Source organism: Sminthopsis crassicaudata, chromosome 2 (genome assembly GCF_048593235.1).
Source record: "Sminthopsis crassicaudata isolate SCR6 chromosome 2, ASM4859323v1, whole genome shotgun sequence".
Taxonomy (NCBI): Eukaryota; Metazoa; Chordata; class Mammalia; order Dasyuromorphia; family Dasyuridae; genus Sminthopsis; species Sminthopsis crassicaudata.
In genome coordinates this window covers 312956856-312973924 of record NC_133618.1, presented here as the reverse complement: position 1 = coordinate 312973924, position 17069 = coordinate 312956856, and the positions used below count along the sequence as shown (strand labels likewise).

The window sequence follows — 17069 nt, the reverse complement described above, 5'->3', positions numbered from 1 at the left end:
GATCAGATTTAAACTCAGGAAAATACATCTTCCCAATTTCATATCTAGCTCTCTATCCCCTGCACCAAGTCCATAACCTAAGGGAGCCCACTCCATATTTAAACATGAGCCAACCATTCTTAATGCTAATGCTTTCTTGGAATTAGAGAAAGTCTATGCTGGTTTGAATTTCTAAGAAGAAAATTGGCAGAGCAGGAGCACAGTAATAATAATCCCTGTAAGCCCAAGTGAAAATCTTTTTTCTTTTTTGAATAATTTTTTTTCAATTACAAGCATTTATCTTTTTAAATTTCTACCTTTTCCCCACTCCAATGAGGAAAATATTGATAGCATTTTATTTTTCTAAATTTTTCTAAATACATACAAAGATAGTTTTCAAAATTCACCTTTGCAAAATCTTGTGTTCCAAATTTTTCTTCCCTTCCTTTCCTCCTCTCCCCTCTTCAAGACAGTAAGTAACCCAACATAAGTTAAACATATGCAATTCTTCTAAACATATTTCCATATTTGTCAAAATTAGATCAAAAGAGAAAAAAAATATGAGAGTAAAAAAAAAAAAACAAGTAAACAAACAACAACAAAAAGGAAAAGATGAAAATACTATACTTCGATTCACATTCATTCTTCATCGTTTTTTCTCTGGATATGGATGGCACTTTCCAAATCAAGTCTTTTGGGATTGCCTTGAATCACCTCATTGTTTAAAAAAGCCATTTCCATCAGAGTTGATCTTCACAATCTTGTTGTTACTATGTACAATATTCTCTTGGTTTTGTTCACTTCACTTAGTGTCAATTCATGTAAGTTTTTCCAAGCTTTTCTAAAATCAACTTGCTCATCATTTTTTTTTTTTTTTTTTTTTTTTTGGCTGAGACAATTGGGGGTAAGTGACTTGCCCAGGGTCACACAACTAGGACGTGTTAAGAGTCTGAGACTAGATTTGAACTTGGGTCCTCCTGATTTTAGGGCCGTTGCTCTATCCACTGCGCCATCTAAGTGCTCCCTCATCATTTCTTGTAGAAAAGTAATGTTCCACAACATTCATATATTGATTTTTTTCATCCATTCCCCAACTGATGGGCAGCCACTCAATTTCCAATTCCAGTTTCTTGCCACTGCAAACATTTTTGCACATGTGGGTCCTTTTCCCTCTTTCATGATTTCTTAGGGATACAGACCCAGTAGACACATTGCTAGATCAAAGGGTATGCATAGAAAACCAAGTCTTTTAACAAATAATTGAACAAGTAAAGAAAAACAAATTTCCTAGATTCGCCACGTCCCAGGAGAGTATCTGAAATTCTAGTGTTTAGCCTGTCCCTAGCCATAAGCCTAATTGTGAGAGAAAGGGAGTATGCTTCACGTAATGTCCCTACACTGAGCACAGGGTTCAAGGATGTGGAGATAGAGTGAGGGGTTGTCCTTTGACCCAAAATGAAGCTATTAAGGGATCTTCTTATTTTTATATGGGTTTGTCCTCCAAGCCATAGGTCAAATAATTGGGTTCTTGCTCACAGTATTAGTGGAGAGAAATAGTATGAACATTAACCAACCTGCACAACTAAGTCTCTAAGGAATCAGGGGAGTCACTGGAGATGATTGACAGGTGCTTTGGGAGTGAAAGTTGATCTAGTAATTGACACTGAGTTTTCACATTTTTGTTTTCTAAATAACCAGTCACCTTCTGATAGACAGGTAATGAATTAAAATTCAGAGACAGACACATTTCCAGACAGGTAAGAATAAAATGAGATAATTCCTGGACTATATCTAGTCATTATTAAGTGCCAATTTCCCATCCCTTCCTTTCCAATGAATAGAATTTACAGGGAAATAAACTGATTGGAAGTGAAATGAGCAGTGAAACGAGCAATCCAGGAGATCATTGCATGCAGTAAAGCAATATTGTGATGATTTTGATTGCTTATCTTCTCATTGGGTAGATGAGGGCTGAAAGGAGGGAGACAGTACAGATAGGGACCACAGAGTATTTGATTACAACCTTATTACATTTGTACATAAATATATTTTTAAAAACACTGCAACAGAAGTTCATAGTTTGTTATACAATCATTTTTATTCTTTGTATGTTGAAATTTTTGGGTTCATTGATAATTGTTAAATTCACAATGAAAAATAATCATGATTCAAAGGAAAAAATAAACTAAATCAGCTTTTAGAACAGTGTCTAGAAAATAATAGGCATTTAATAAGTGCTAAGGGGCAGTTAGGTGACATAATGGATAAAGTGCTGGTCCTGGAGGGAGGACTCATTTTCCTCCGTTCAAATTCGGTCTCAGAAATTTACTAGAAATTTACTATCTTAGGCAAGTTACTTAACCCAGTTTGCTTCAGTTTCTTCAACTTATATGATAAGGAGCCACTGGCATTTATTGAATAGGGGGTAAAATCCAGAAATATAAAGTGACTGACTTAACTCAAAGTCTTCTATCTGGTTAATAGCAGTATAATACTAGACCCAAGATCTATTGATTCCTAGTAAAGTACATTGAATCTCTTGACTTTCTATATATCGTATTGCCTGGTCACTTTCTTATTTGCAGTTTGTCCCAGATGGAAGCCAGGTGGAGAAGGGGCTGAAAGTTGAGTATGGAGTCTCTGAATAACTCAGGTCAGGGAAGATGATGTTCCTCAATCCAATTGATAGCTTTGGATATTGGAGTTCCAGGAAAACAATTAGCTGCATCTAGAAATGACATTTTTGATACCTTTAAACAAAACTTTAAAGGGATTTCTTGGAGTCCTGAATAACTCTTATTGCGCATAAAGATATGACGGAAATCACAAGACAATAAATTTGGAGCTAGGAGAGACCTTAGAAGTGATCTAACTCCTTCATTTTGCAAATAAAGTCATTGAGGGCAAGAGGGGTTAGATAATTTACCTCTGATCACACAGGAATGACAGAATTTGCACCCAGGGTTTCTGACTGCAACTGAAGCATGCTCGTACATTATTATATTGCCTATTGTGAGTGGGGGAGTAAAGAGCGTGCCATGTTGGGGAAAGGGGTAGGGAAACACATTGTACAGAAGGATTCTGGAAAGAATGTCACTAATTTAAGGAAGAAAGTGGGCAAAAGGGCAGCTGGAATGTAATTTAACTGAAAGAGGCGAGTATTGTTGGTTCCCATCCTTAAGAGAAATAGAGCATTAAAACAAACATACACTCCCTGGTTAGTATTAATATTAGTTTAAAATTATTAATAATTATATAATAATAGTTAATAGTATTAATATTAATATTAGTTAATATTTACATTAATAGTTAATATTAAGAAGACTGAAACCAAGTGCTCTAAGATGCTGAGAAAAATTTTTGTCTTTAGTAACCACATAAATATTTCTTTGGGAAAACCAGTGGGGTAGATCAAAATAAATGCAGTTCTCATTTCTAATGCTCTGCTCTCTTTAGAGAGACTTCCTTCACCGCCTCAATGTGAGGGAGGGAGATTTTTATCATCCCCATCTTATACTGAAGGATCCTGAGGCTCATGTAAGCTAGAGCCCTAACTTCCTAGGCCAGTGCTCTCCAGGGATTTCAGGAAGCATGGAAATGGCAATGGAGTTTCTCCTCTCCTATATCTATAACTACTGCAAAGATAGCATGTGACCTAATACTTCTCCACTCTTCTACAGGTTTGAATACTGGTTCTTTCTATGCCCTATCAACGTTACTGAATCGCATGGTGATCCTCAACTACCCAGTAAGATATTTGCTCAAGGATGTGTGCGGGTAGTTCATAGGCAACCTAGCATGTTTTCCAAGTTCTTCTGTGGCTTAGTTTCTCTCTACTTAACAGTGAACTCTGGGGATGGGGACTTAAGTGTTGGTATATGAGAAATATCTCTTCTGAAAAAGCTGGGATGCAGCTGCCGCTCAGATCTGATGCTGGAACAACATGAAAATAGAGAAATCTGCTTCTTGCCTCAGCTTAGTAAAACTGGCAACTTCTCTGAATAGCTGATTTTCTAATAGAGGAGATTACTTATTTTTGTGTCTTTAGTCTCACAATCCTTTGATCTATATGTTGTTCCTGATTACTCCCAGATCTGAGTGTGTATGTGTGTGTGTGTGTGTATGTGTGTCCCAGGGTGAAGAAATAAATGCTGGCAGAATTGGTTTGACCATCATCTTCTCAGGAATGGTTGGGGCTATGATCTCAGGCATCTGGCTGGATAAAACTAAAACATACAAGTAAGTCTTTTTTATTCTTAAATCATTTCATTAATGAATACTTTGCTCTGGGACCAAGAAGAAGGAGGGGTATGTAGGCACTGCAAGAAAAAGTCTGGGGGAAACGTTCCTTCTTGCCTCCTGAGGTAGCTGCATTTAAGGGGAAGAGTTAGAAAAAGAGAAGTCAGGGTTTTGGGGGGAGGGGCCAATAATTGAAATTTATTTCACATTTTTCTGGCCTGTGTTCTCAGAGGAAGTATTTGGGGCTGTGTACCATAGGAACATAGATTTAAAGCTGGAAAGTACCTTAGAGATTATTATTAGCAGACTATTTGAGGCTCAGGGGTTAAACAATCTACCTAAGGTTACTATATTGTTATGATAACAGGAAGCTAACAGTAAGTAACAGAAACAGGATTTGAATTCAGGTCCTCTGACTTGAGAGGTTCTTAATCATTTTTGTGTCATAAACTGTTCTGGCTTCTGTTGAAGCCTATAGAGTCTCTTTTCAAAGTAATGTTTTTTTCAATGCATAGTACAAAGGCAATTATCTACAGCTAGCAAAACATTAAAATAAAGAATTGTACATAACACACACACATATATACATATGCTCTGTATTATAGCTATATCATTAATACATATATACATATATATAACATATATAGCTATCAAGTTTTGTTTTTTTTAAAGATCATGTAATCCAGGTTTTAATCCCTAACTTAGAGGATATGAACCTCCTCAGTTTTCCCTTGCTTTTGAATCTCCCCACAGCGCAGGACAGTAATAGCTACATATAGTATGCTCCTCGGTGTACATTGACTGACAGAGCCAATGATAGATTGAAACTCCTCAGGAAGCCATCAGGGTTCCCCTACAAAGGGATGCAAGCAGCAGGCTGGGGTCTGCAATGGTTCTTGCCCTCTGTAAGTTATGAACAGTGACAGAATCACGAACTAATAGCTGTATGTTGCTGGTCAGATGAGGTAATTTGTGGTCTAGTGGATGGAGTGCTGGATTTTGGGTCAGAAAGACCAGAGTTCAGATTTGACTTCAAATAGCAGATGAGCTTCTTTACTTGTGTCTGACTTGGCTGTAAAATGGGAAACAATAGTACCCACTTCTTAAGAATGTTTTAAGGATAAAACAATATTTGTAAGGCAGTTAGCATAGAAGATAAATTATTTTTCCCCACTCCTTTCTCCCTTTTCTGCTATAAAAGGAGGGACTGGTGAAACTGGATTGCTTGTGACGAAACTTGGCAGGAGACGCTGACATTAAAGGGAGGTCCATGAGGGCAGTGGACACTAGCTACTCCGGAAGGAGACTATTGAAGCTTCCTCTTTCCAGGGTTTACTGTGGTGAGACTCGGAAGAAAATGAAATCTTTGGGCCTCAGCACTGCCCCCAAGCTATTAGATTTTGACAGCCAAATGATTAGCACTAATTATACATATATATACATATTAACATACATACAAATATGTATGTATGTTTTTGGACTGCACCTGTATAGTCAGTGCCCTTAACAAGCATTTATAAGTGCTTATTATGGTAGATGCTATGCCTGTGGAGTAAGTTTTTTTTCCAAGGTGTCAGAGTTGCCAGTTATGATTCTGCTCACATCTGCTTCTTGTTCTTCTTTCTCCAACCTTGAGTAAGAAATTTAGCATAGGGAATTTCTTGATGGAAAAGTAAAACAAAACAAACAATGCAGATCAGCACTGCTCTTTAATTTAGAAATGTCTGGGACACTGGGACATGAAGTCATTCGCAAGAAGGGCAGTCCTGTGGTAGGACTGTGGTCTATGACATGCCCCTTGGTTTTTATATTTAGTGCTTCCCCTCAGAGAAGGTTTGGCCTTGGGAGCTAAGGACTGTGTTATGCTGGTTTGTCTCACTTCAATTCATACTTGGTCTCCTGTCCTCCACCTTTAAACTCCCACTGTCGCCCTCTTTCCTAGTGTTCCCACCCTGGAGCATTCCCTTATCACCTCTCACCTGGACTAGTGTAGTAACCTTCTCAGTCTGTCCATAGTAGATTGAGTTATCTTTGGGTACATAGATACACTTTCTAGTATAGTACTACAATCTCCTGGTTTTTCCTACTTCAAAGACCTGTCCTCAGTTTCTTTTGCTGGATCTTCATCCCGGTTACCTCCATTACTCATGGTTGTCTTTGTCCTCTGTTACTCTTCTCTTTTTTCTCTACGCTCTCTCATCTGATGTTCATATCATCAAGGGTACAATGGTGCAGATGAGAATCATCTTGTACAGGACTTGGTACGTGGATTGTTAACTGACTGCCTGATGAATTTGTGGGAGTGGTGAGAATAGTGGTCCCACTGTGCTATTTATACACACACAGCTATTTTTTAAAATGGAAATGTTAGTGGGCAGGGATAGCAGGAATGGAGGAGGAAGAAGGCTGTTCATTCCCAGCTGCTTCTGACTTCAGTGGACTCTATTCTTACGGTCTCAATGCTTTCAGCAACCAAGAGCTTCTTTGAGATCTGTCAAGGCAACCAAAGCTTTTTGCATCAACTGTCACTTTAATTGGAAATCAATAGGGCTGTGCCCCATAATGCTCCTGGGTATTTCTGAACTTTTGGTTAAGTGTTATAGAGCTCCAGGTGTTTTTCAGACTAGAAAACTGATGGAGCACCAGAAGTGTTCTGGGAAAGAGATGAGAACGTTTGGAGAACTGAGGCTTGCCAGTGACATCAGGAAAGGTTTTCCTGTGATCATGAAAAGAAATAAGGTTGGAAAAAGAAGGAGAAGTAGGTGTGAACAGAATCATAACTGACAACTGTGGCATGCTGGGGAAAAACAGCATTAAATGTATCTTCAAATCAACTTTCTTATCATGACATGAAAATAATACAAGAATTAAACTTAATTCGGTGGAATGAAGAAATAGTTACTAGAGTGGCTTAATGGGTACAGTCCCTGAGTGGCAAGTGATCTCAGGATGTGTTGATCAAATGAGATATTTGTAAAGTGCCTGACGGTGTTTGGCACATAGTAGGGACAATTAAAGTGCTAGTTGTTTTGTTGTTGTTATCTAGTCCAACCCAGAGGATTGAGAATCCAAGCCTAGGGGGCTTGGCCAAGCAAAGAGAAGGGGGAATGGCACCCAGGATTTTCAAGGCTGGAAAGAGATTGCTTATCCTAGAGAGGATTGTTCTTCTTATTGTTTGTCCTTCATTCTGGAAGACCATGACCTCAGGGAGGTCTTCACCATGACTTGCAAGTGAATTGGGTTTAAGTGAAGGAGGGCTGTACAAGGGCACCTGCCTCACTTTTCCCTGCAGAGCTGTCTGGGTCCTGTGGCCAGATATAAATCCCAGAGTGCAATGGGAAACCTTGGCCTTTTTAAGCTAAGGTCTTCAACAGGTCTCGGTTTGACTGAGACTGCACACATTTCAGTGATTAAAGCTAAGTAGCAATTGAGGCAAAAAATATCCTCTTTCACCTAGTCCAAAAAAAAAAAAAATCTAAATTATTAAATAAATAAGTCTGGGAGGGGAAGACTCTTTATCCTAGCAAGGAAGAATAAACTAAAAGAGTGGGACACGAGGGTGAACTCATTTTTTCTTTAAGGGAGAAAGGGAATGAACAAGTTGTACTTTGCTTCCTCTGCAGCCTTGTCAGAATCTGAATGTTTCTTCTGATTCATCGGTTTGAGATCTCATTCTCTTCATCTCTCTCTGTTACGGTAAAGGAATAGTTAAGTCAAATAAATTAGTATTTTTTTAAGCACTATGTGCCAGACACTGTGCTAGGAATACAAAGAGCAACAAAAGGAAAGGCAGCCCTTGTCATCAGGAAGTTCACATTATAGTGGGGAAAGACAACATAGTTTGGGCCATATTAAAGAAAGAATGTTCAGAGGGTCAGAGATGGAGCCTGGAGAAGAAGAAAGAAGTGAATATGGCTGGTCTGGGTATTTTCCTTAAAATGGAGTTTGAGCTGGAGCATCAGGGGCATTTAAATTCTCATGGACTCAGCCATGTTAGAAACAGGTAGGTGGTTCAATGGATAGGGTGCTGGGGACCTCAGATACTTACTAGCTGTATGACCCTGAGTAAGTCACTTAACTTGTTTGTCTCGGTTTCCTTATTTGTAAAATGGAGATGATGATAGTATCTACCTCCCAGGGTTATTGTGAAGATAAATGAGATAAAGGGCTTAAAGTAAAGTAAATTGCTTAGCACGATAAATACCTGGTCTATAGTAAGCGCTACATAAATATAGCTATTATCTTTATTATTCTCTTTACTTTTCCTACTTTCGCAGTAGGAGATCCATCTTACCTATTAAAGACCTTATTTACTTCCTCTTGAAATTGTAATTGGGCTGTTCATAAATAAGTTCTTATTCTTGGCACTTGACCAGTTCTTCTTATCTTATCAATTAATTAATATACCTTTTACTTCTATTTTCCTTTGAGTTCCTCATTACTTAATGTTGTAGTCTGCTTCAACTCAATCTGAATTCTCCTTTGCCTTCTGAGGACTTATTCCTAAGTCTTTAGAGGCAATTGAAATAAATGAGTTTAAAAAAATAGACAAATTTAATGATTGTATTGTCTAAATTTCACATATTAGAGTGATTGAAAAGTGATTTGACCTTGAGTCCTTTTCTGGGAGTTATTGTGCTTTTTACTTTACTACACATTCTCCTATGACATCTAGGTATGACTCGTATTTTTTATCTTGAGATATAGATGAAGGGGAAGGGTGGTAGAGGAAGAGATGATTGTTACAGGGGTCAAATCCTGTTTCTTTGATTTGGGGCCTAGAAAAGTAAATCTTCTTTTGAACTGCTGGCTAGACTGCTTGAAAGAAGAAAATCAGATTAAGTAAAACAAACTGCAGTTTTCTGAGACTATGCAAAGCTCTAACAGGAAGTAGCCTCAGATAATAGAAAAGGAATCATAAGTAGCATTGTCACATAGTATTTGCACATGGTTTCTGATCAAAAGCAAGAAAATAGAGGCAAAGTTGTCATAATCAAAGGATGTTGTACTAAAAAAGACCTTAGAGAAGATTGGTTAGTTCAACTCTTTAATTTTTTCAATCAGGAGGTTGATGCCCACAGAAATTATATAATTTGCCCAGAATTGAAAACCTGAGATTTAATCCCAGGTCTTCTGTCCTGGGAGTCATCGTGCTTTTTACTTTACTACACAGTCTCCTATGATAGCTTTGCTTCTTTAATAACCATGCTTGTTGCTGTCATTTAACTGTGGTCACTGGGATTGGTTGTGCTAGGATATAGAATGATTTCTGGCTGTGGAATTGGAAATGTCTTTGCTATTTTTATGTAGGGCAGTGCAGTACTGGATTGTAATAGGAGCCAATTCTGGTTCTGTTATCTCTTAGTCAAGTGTCATTATCTAATGTAAAACTGGAACAATGGTTATCTGTCTTTTGTATTTAATAGGATTTTTGTGAGATTCAGATGAGATAATTTACATGAAAGTATTCTGTAAATTGTAAGGCATGATTATTCTATTAAATATTATTAATGATACTGAGAGACTGCATAATGTAGTAAATAGGAGGCTAGCTTTGGAATCAAGAAGATGAGAGTTCAAGTTCCATCTCTGACAAATATTAGTGAAGTCAATGAAAGTGACTTTTAGTAGAACTCATTTCTAATGGAACTTCTATTCTTGTGGAGTGATGCCAGTTAACCTTTCATTATCTCTAGACAATTTTTTAAGATTGTAAATTAGTGCTGAATTGTCAATCAGAATTAATGAAGGAAGTTTCCAAGCCACAAGCTAATCATACTGATGAAATACAGGTCCAAACTCCCCTACCTCCCTTCTCCTATTTTTGTTGTTAAACCATTTTCAATCATGTCCAACACTTTGTGGTGCCATTTGGGGTTTTCTTGGCATAGATATTGGAGTGGTTTGTTATTTCCTTCTCTAGCTCATTTTACAGAGGGAAAAACTGAGATAAAAAGGAATAAGTGGCTTGCCCAGGATCACACAGCTAGGAAGTATCTAAGGCTAGATTTGATCTTGGGGAGATGAGTTTTTCCTAATCCAGCTCTAGCACTCTATCCACTGTGTTACTAGCTGCCACCTTTTCCAGACTAGTTAGTAATAATGGATAAAATCCCTGTAGTAAAAGTGGGCTGCCTCTGGAAATCTGGCTAGTAATCCCTTATGCTTATTCCTGCAACCAATGAAATGTGGACCTGAAATCAGGAACATCTGAATTCAAATCCAATCTTATCTTATAGATAGTTATTTTGTATGTATACTTACTATCTGTGTGACTCTGGTAAATCATTAAACTTTTATCTGCCTCAATGTTGTCATTTGTAAAATGGGAATAACAGCACCAACACCCGGGGTTATGGTGAAGATCATGTAAGATAATAATTGTAAAGCATTTCCAAATCTTTTTTTTGAGACAGTTCTTCCTCCAATTTGTCTTTTTAGAAAGATGTTGTTGATACTCCCATTTACCTTCTCGCCTAGAATGTAGGGCTACAGATTTGCTTTTTTTTATTTGGATAAGAAAATGGGAAGGTCTCCCTAGTTACTATGTTGTTTGCCACTGTGAGGACAGAAATCCTTGAGCTAGGAACTAGGCCTGTCAAATGTGCTTCATAAGGAACATATTTGATCAATTTTCAACAAGAAACATATGGGAACTTTCTGCTGACTCTCTTGCCTCTTGTTTCCAGACAGACAACACTGGTGGTTTATTGCATGTCCCTAGTGGGCATGGTAGCATATACTATGACCCTGAGCCTTGGACACCTCTGGATTGTGTTCCTTACAGCAGGCATCCTGGGGTAAGTTGAAGCTAATATATGCACTGGTAATTAATGTCCAGTTATCCTTCAATAAATTAGCATAATTTAGCTCCTTTCTATCTTTTCCACTCTCTAATATGGACCAAGTAATCTACATGAAGACTTTTAAAAACAGGCATGTTCTGCTTGAATGGTAAGTATAAATCAAGGATTCCTGGGTCTTAAGGTCCCTGTCACTTCATTGGGATAAAGTAAATTTCGGGATCTTTCCTTTTCAGAGTTCCCCTTGGTGTCTTATACCGGCACCATGCCAAGAAATGGAACTGCTTCCGTTTGAATTTTCTTAGGAATATTCTTCAGATCACCCAGCAGGATAAGATACCAGACACTGAGGCCCTTTCTTGAACTAAACTACCAAGTATTCAAACTCCACTGCAGAGAGTGAAATTCCACTGGGCTGGCTACATTGTTCAAATTTATAAATTTATATTGGCCAAAAAGATTATTTTATGGAGAACTTACACAGGGCAAACGTTCACATGGTGGTCAGAAAAAATGACACAAGTACACTCTCAAGATCTGACTGTATGGCATGGTAGAAACTGGCATAGAACTATATAACATTTTATGTCCTCATCAGAGAAGGTGACATGCTCTATGAGCAAAGCAAAATTAAATTAGCTCAGAAGAAACATGAGATGCACAAAATTAGAGAATCCACCCCAAATGTTCACAGGGACTATTTGTGTCCAACCTGTGGCTGAGCATCCCGAGCTTGTATTGGTCTGATCAGCCATAATGAGACATATTGTAATTCAACTCTGACTGATGTCATTTGGGGCCTCTTCGAAAATGAAGGACAACCAATCAGGTCCTCTTCAAGAGTATTATTCCATATTTATATGCTATATGTAGAAATCCCTCAGAATATTTTACAGAAATCACTCCTGAGAGATAATGGAAAACACTGTTTTATGGGGTCTGTGGTCTTCCTTTGTCCTTCCATTCCTTCTCTCTTCTGTTCTGTAGGACATTAGTGCCTACATTAATTAATTAGTGCCTAATTGTTGTAATTGTTGTTTGTCCTTTGTTCTTGAAGAGGACCATAACATTAGGGAGGTGATGCTATAGCATACAAGTGAATTGGTTTGAGGGCTGTGCGAGGTCATCTGCCTCACTTTCCCCTTCAGAACCAACTGGTTCCAATGGCCAGGTATAGATCAGGACGACTAGATGCAGTGGCCTGTACTTTTTAAAACTACAGTTTTCAATAGTCTCAGTTTGACCAAGGCTGTAGCCATTCAGTGACTAAATGCTTGGCTGATAGATCTTTGAGGTTCCTAGTCCAATCCCTCTTATTTATAGATGAAGAAAGTAAGGCAGAGGAATTAAGTGACTTGCTGGGTTACACAGGTGCCAGAGCTCACTTTCAAGCTCACTTTTTATAGGTCTTCTCTTTTTTTTTTTTTTTTTTTCATTCAAAAAAACCATATTTATTCAAGAAGACCATATTGTCAGAAAATTAGCATGGTTTTGTGTCCCATTGGGGAAAATAACTTCATGATAAAAGGGACAAGGAGAGAAAACTCAAGCTTGAATTTGGACAGTAAAGATGAGTCTTTAGAATTTCCATGTCTCACAGGGCAGAATTTGGGCACTCATCAATAATAAAACACATATACATATGAAGGAAACTAAAGGGCAATTAATTCATTAAACAAAAACAAAGGACTATGTGAGTTTCAGAAAAGGAGAGATTATTTCTGACTGAGATAGACATAGAGGGAGACTACAGAAGGAAAGGACTTCTAGAGGACTTCTCTAATTGAATACCTCAAGGGATGATAAGTTCACTATTTTAGAGTGGGACAATTTTGATTATTAGGATATTTTTTACCTGATATTGACTTAAAATCTGCTTCTCTTCAATTCTTATTATAGTCTAGTTCTCCTCTCTGGGGCTCAGCAGATCAAGATAAATCTGTATTCCATATCACACACTATTTATGATATTTGAAGAGATTATTTCTTTCCTAAATCTTACTTTTTTCTGTTGAATTTTAGATGAAATGATTTTGAATATTATCCTATAGGTCTTCTCTTTAAGATTATCTTATCTATTTTGTATCTGATGGATACAGTTATCTATGTAGCATTTAGATACTGTTATATCTTGTTTATCTGGTATGTGTTCTGGGAGGATTAGTGCCTCAGATGCAGTTAGGGGATGTCTACCTCAAGCATGTGAAGATCTCTCCTGGTGGAATGGCAGATGGGAACAATTTGTCTCATTGGCCATGAAGGTGGATGAAACAGGTGCTGGGGAAACGCTCAGAGCTTAGTCAAACATTGGATTCTCCAAGATCACGCGCTGCATGCGTCTCGGGACATTGCCAGTTATCTCGACATTTTTCTTGTCAGTGAACTCTGATGAATCTGAAAGAGAGAATGAGACTGACAACTTTGTGGCTCTGCCACAAAATCTAATTTTTAATCCAATTAAATCCAATTCATGCACAAGTCTGAATGGACATTAGGATATGATATCATTGATCCTCTTCAAAAACAAAGAGCAACAACAGTATTCCAGGCATCTAGTTGTGCTAGTGAGCCATTCCTGGGAGGAGACAGCAGTTCAGTAGGGATTGGAAAGAGAGAACATCCTGAGGTTCTCAGATGGAGTTGTCAGTCTGCTGTCATCTTGCTGTGCCATAGAAGTCATTGGAGAGCTCAGGCATTGTATATACTTTCTAGCCTCTGCCACAGTTATGTTTTTCCCCCAGTGACTAAAATGTATTACAGCTGGTGAGCTCAACAACTCCTGGTAATAAATACAGTCTCTCAGTTAAGGTGCTAAGCCAGATATTCTCAATTTGTTTTATGGGGGGGTATCCTGGACCCTTTTAGCAATCTGATAATATCCATGGATCCCTCTCAGAATAATGTATTAAAATGTTGAAGGGGTTGCTCACTTTCTGGTAAAGTTTGGTGAAAATTATTTTTTCTAATCCAAATTCTTGGATTCCTCAAAGTTTCTGGATGCAGCTCTAGCTAGGTATACTAGGTATTCTGCCATTTACTTTCTATAAACATTGACTTGATCCTGGGTTGCATCAGAATTTCTCCTTGAATCCTAAAGGTCAATTGAGTATTTGAAGCCAGTTCCTTATTCTCTTTTTGTTTTATGATTAGGGATTTGGTCTGATGCCAACAAGGACCTGGCTACTGGAGTGAGAAAGATATAACAGAGAAAGCAGTGTGCTTTTGGGCAAGAAGTAGAAGAAAGGAGTGGGAAGGGAGAGGAAGTGGAAAGAATTCTGTGTACTTGTCACTCCTACCTCATCCCTTCATCTTAGAAGCTGTTCCTATGACATTGTCTTTAGGTTTTTCATGACTGGGTATCTCCCCCTGGGGTTTGAATTTGCTGTGGAACTGACATACCCAGAATCAGAAGGAATGTCCTCAGGCCTCCTTAATGTATCTGCTCAGGTACGTCCCATTCTCCATCTTCTTGGTTGGCTATGATTGAAATCGTCTACAGACAAATGACTTTCTTTCAGATGTGATCAAATTGGTTGAATGGCTGGATTTGTTATTTTTTGGTTGTTTTATGGTTTGTTTCCCTACCCTACCCCCTCAATCTTCTATTTTTCTGTACCTCCAGATATTTGGGATCATTTTCACTATTGGCCAAGGCCAGATCATTGACCACTTTGGAACACTGGCTGGAAATGTCTTTCTGTGTGTCTTCCTTGCCTTTGGAACTCTCATAACGAGTAAGTTGTTGCTGTTCAGTCATTTTTTCAGTTGTATCTGACTCTTCATGACCCCATTTGGGGTTTTCTTGGCAAAGATACAAGATTGGTTTTGCTATTTCCTTCACTGGCTTATTTTTTTATAGATGAAGAAATTGAGGCAAACAGGGTTAAATGACTTATCCAGGATCACACAGCTAGAAGATATTAGAGCCTAGGTTTGAACTCAAATCTTCCTGACTCCAGGTCTAGAGTTTTATCTACTATATGTCTTTATCACCTTAGGTACTCTCATAACTAGCATAATATATTTAACCAAATGCTCAGGCCTTCCAGTTCTTTGGCATGATAGTAGAGGGAAAGGCTGCCAGCTAGTTGAGATCACTAGCATATGAACTCCTCATATGAACTCTTTAAGGTTAGCATTACAGATAGCTTATGCATTTTCTTATCTCTAAGATGCAGGTGATAATAGATTCAGAGTTAGGGAGGGACCTTTGAGAGTCCACCCTCTTTCACTTTACGGATGAGGAAGCTGAGGCTTAGTGCAGTTAAATTACTTGTGCTTAGGATCACACAGATAATGTCTAAAACAGGATTTTCTAAACTTTTCTAACTTGAGAACTCAGAGATTAAATGACTTCCCCATAGTTAAAAAGCTAGTGGCATGGATGAAATTAGGCCTGCAATATTCTTTGACTCGAAGTCCAGTAATCTTTCCATTTTTATATTGCCATTATTTGTGGAGAAAATGACTTCTGTACTTGTTTGTGATAATAGCCCACTTAATGATTTTTCGTATCTCTTCTTCTCCTCTTTGCTCAGTGTTCATTAAGGCAGATCTCCGGAGGCAAAAAGCAAATGTGCTACCTAACACTGTGAGTATGTGGATCTTTATGTCATATCACGGTTAGTCCTGATTCCTGGGTTCTTAACCCAGGGGCCAGGTAGGATGTAGGCAATAGGAAAAACGAGGGCACCTTGAACTATAAGAATGAATGATTTTGCTTGTCTTTTGAAAGAGAATGATTTAAAAGGCTAGAAACATAACAGTATAGACGCTGTCAAGTGCCAGATGCAATTTAATTGGAAAGTACTTTTTCTTCTCCAGATGTTCTCATCTGGGCTTTCTTTGATTCCTTTTCCTAAAGGGATGAATGGTAAAGTTTTTTTTTAATTTTCTCAGGCTATATAACCCCACTCACCCCCAAATGACATGTGGTTATTGTTACAAAATCTGCTAAGAAGGCCCTAGTCTCAACACCTTCTCACTAGCTGGCGTGTAAAGGCAAGATCTTGGTTTGTACCATTGTCAAGCCTGAAACCCAGGACTCCCCTACTATTTGGTAGCATTCAGGGTATGCTGCTTGGGCTGATACATGGATGATATGGAGAAAGATCAGCTATGACTAGAAGAGATAGGTAGAATCCTTAAAGAGACACATTAGTAAAGCAAACAGCAGGTGAGGTAGGGGTGAGAATAAACTGATTAATTTGATCTAGAACAGGAAATTATGCCCATTTCTTATATTTGATTGGAACCAAATGAAGAAAGGGTAGGACAAAAAAAAAGGAAGTTGTTTCTCAGTGTTCTAAAGACAAGTATTAGAATGAGTAGGCTCCTCATGGCCTTTAGTGATGCAGTGGATAGATCATTGAGCCTAGAATCAGGATGATCTGAGTCAAAATTAATCCTCATACATTTACTAGCTATTTGGCCTTGTCCTGTCACTTCACTTGTTTGCTTCAGTTTCCTCATCTGTAAAATAGGGATAGTAATAACATCTACCTCCCTGAAACTTGTGAGGATCAAATGAGATACTGACAAGTGCAAAACATAAAGCATTATATAAATGCTATCATCATCATGATAATTATTATTTTATCTTACATCTATTGGAAGGGGGCAGGTGTAGCAGGAAGGAAAGAGAAATAGTGCCCTCAGATATTATTATTACCAATCTAATCCAATCAATTGGTCAACCAACAAATGTTTCTTAAATGTTTAGGGTTCCTAAACTTAAATGTTTAGGAAAATACATTTTTAAAAAATGAGAGAGTCATTGATCTGAAGGAGTATACATTTGGTAAGAATGGGGACAACATGAAGCCTATTCCAACAGAGAGAGATGAAGAGAAGAAAGGAGAAGGATAAGGCAGGAGGAAGGGAAAGAGAGAAGGAGAATGGGAGAGAGGAAGAAAGGCAGGACAAAGAAGAGAGGGAAAGAGGGTCAGAGAGAAAGAGTGAGTGATGCAATGCATATGTATCTTTGTTACAAAAGCATCCTTTGGGACACTGGACTACACTGGGCTCAACCAGGTCCTTTCATTCCCT

General features: G+C 38.1%; 1 protein-coding gene across 1 annotated transcript in view; it reads left to right on the top strand.

Moving 5' to 3' along the window:
* The window catches only part of FLVCR2 (FLVCR choline and putative heme transporter 2), a 73656-nt gene that overhangs the window by 54900 nt on the left and 1687 nt on the right, over positions 1-17069 (top strand). Inside the window, exons 4-9 of the mRNA XM_074289984.1 lie at positions 3660-3727; positions 4115-4218; positions 10908-11018; positions 14363-14468; positions 14644-14755; positions 15560-15612. Coding sequence (XP_074146085.1) covers positions 3660-3727; positions 4115-4218; positions 10908-11018; positions 14363-14468; positions 14644-14755; positions 15560-15612 — 554 coding nt within the window. The remainder of the gene's footprint in view (positions 1-3659; positions 3728-4114; positions 4219-10907; positions 11019-14362; positions 14469-14643; positions 14756-15559; positions 15613-17069) is intronic.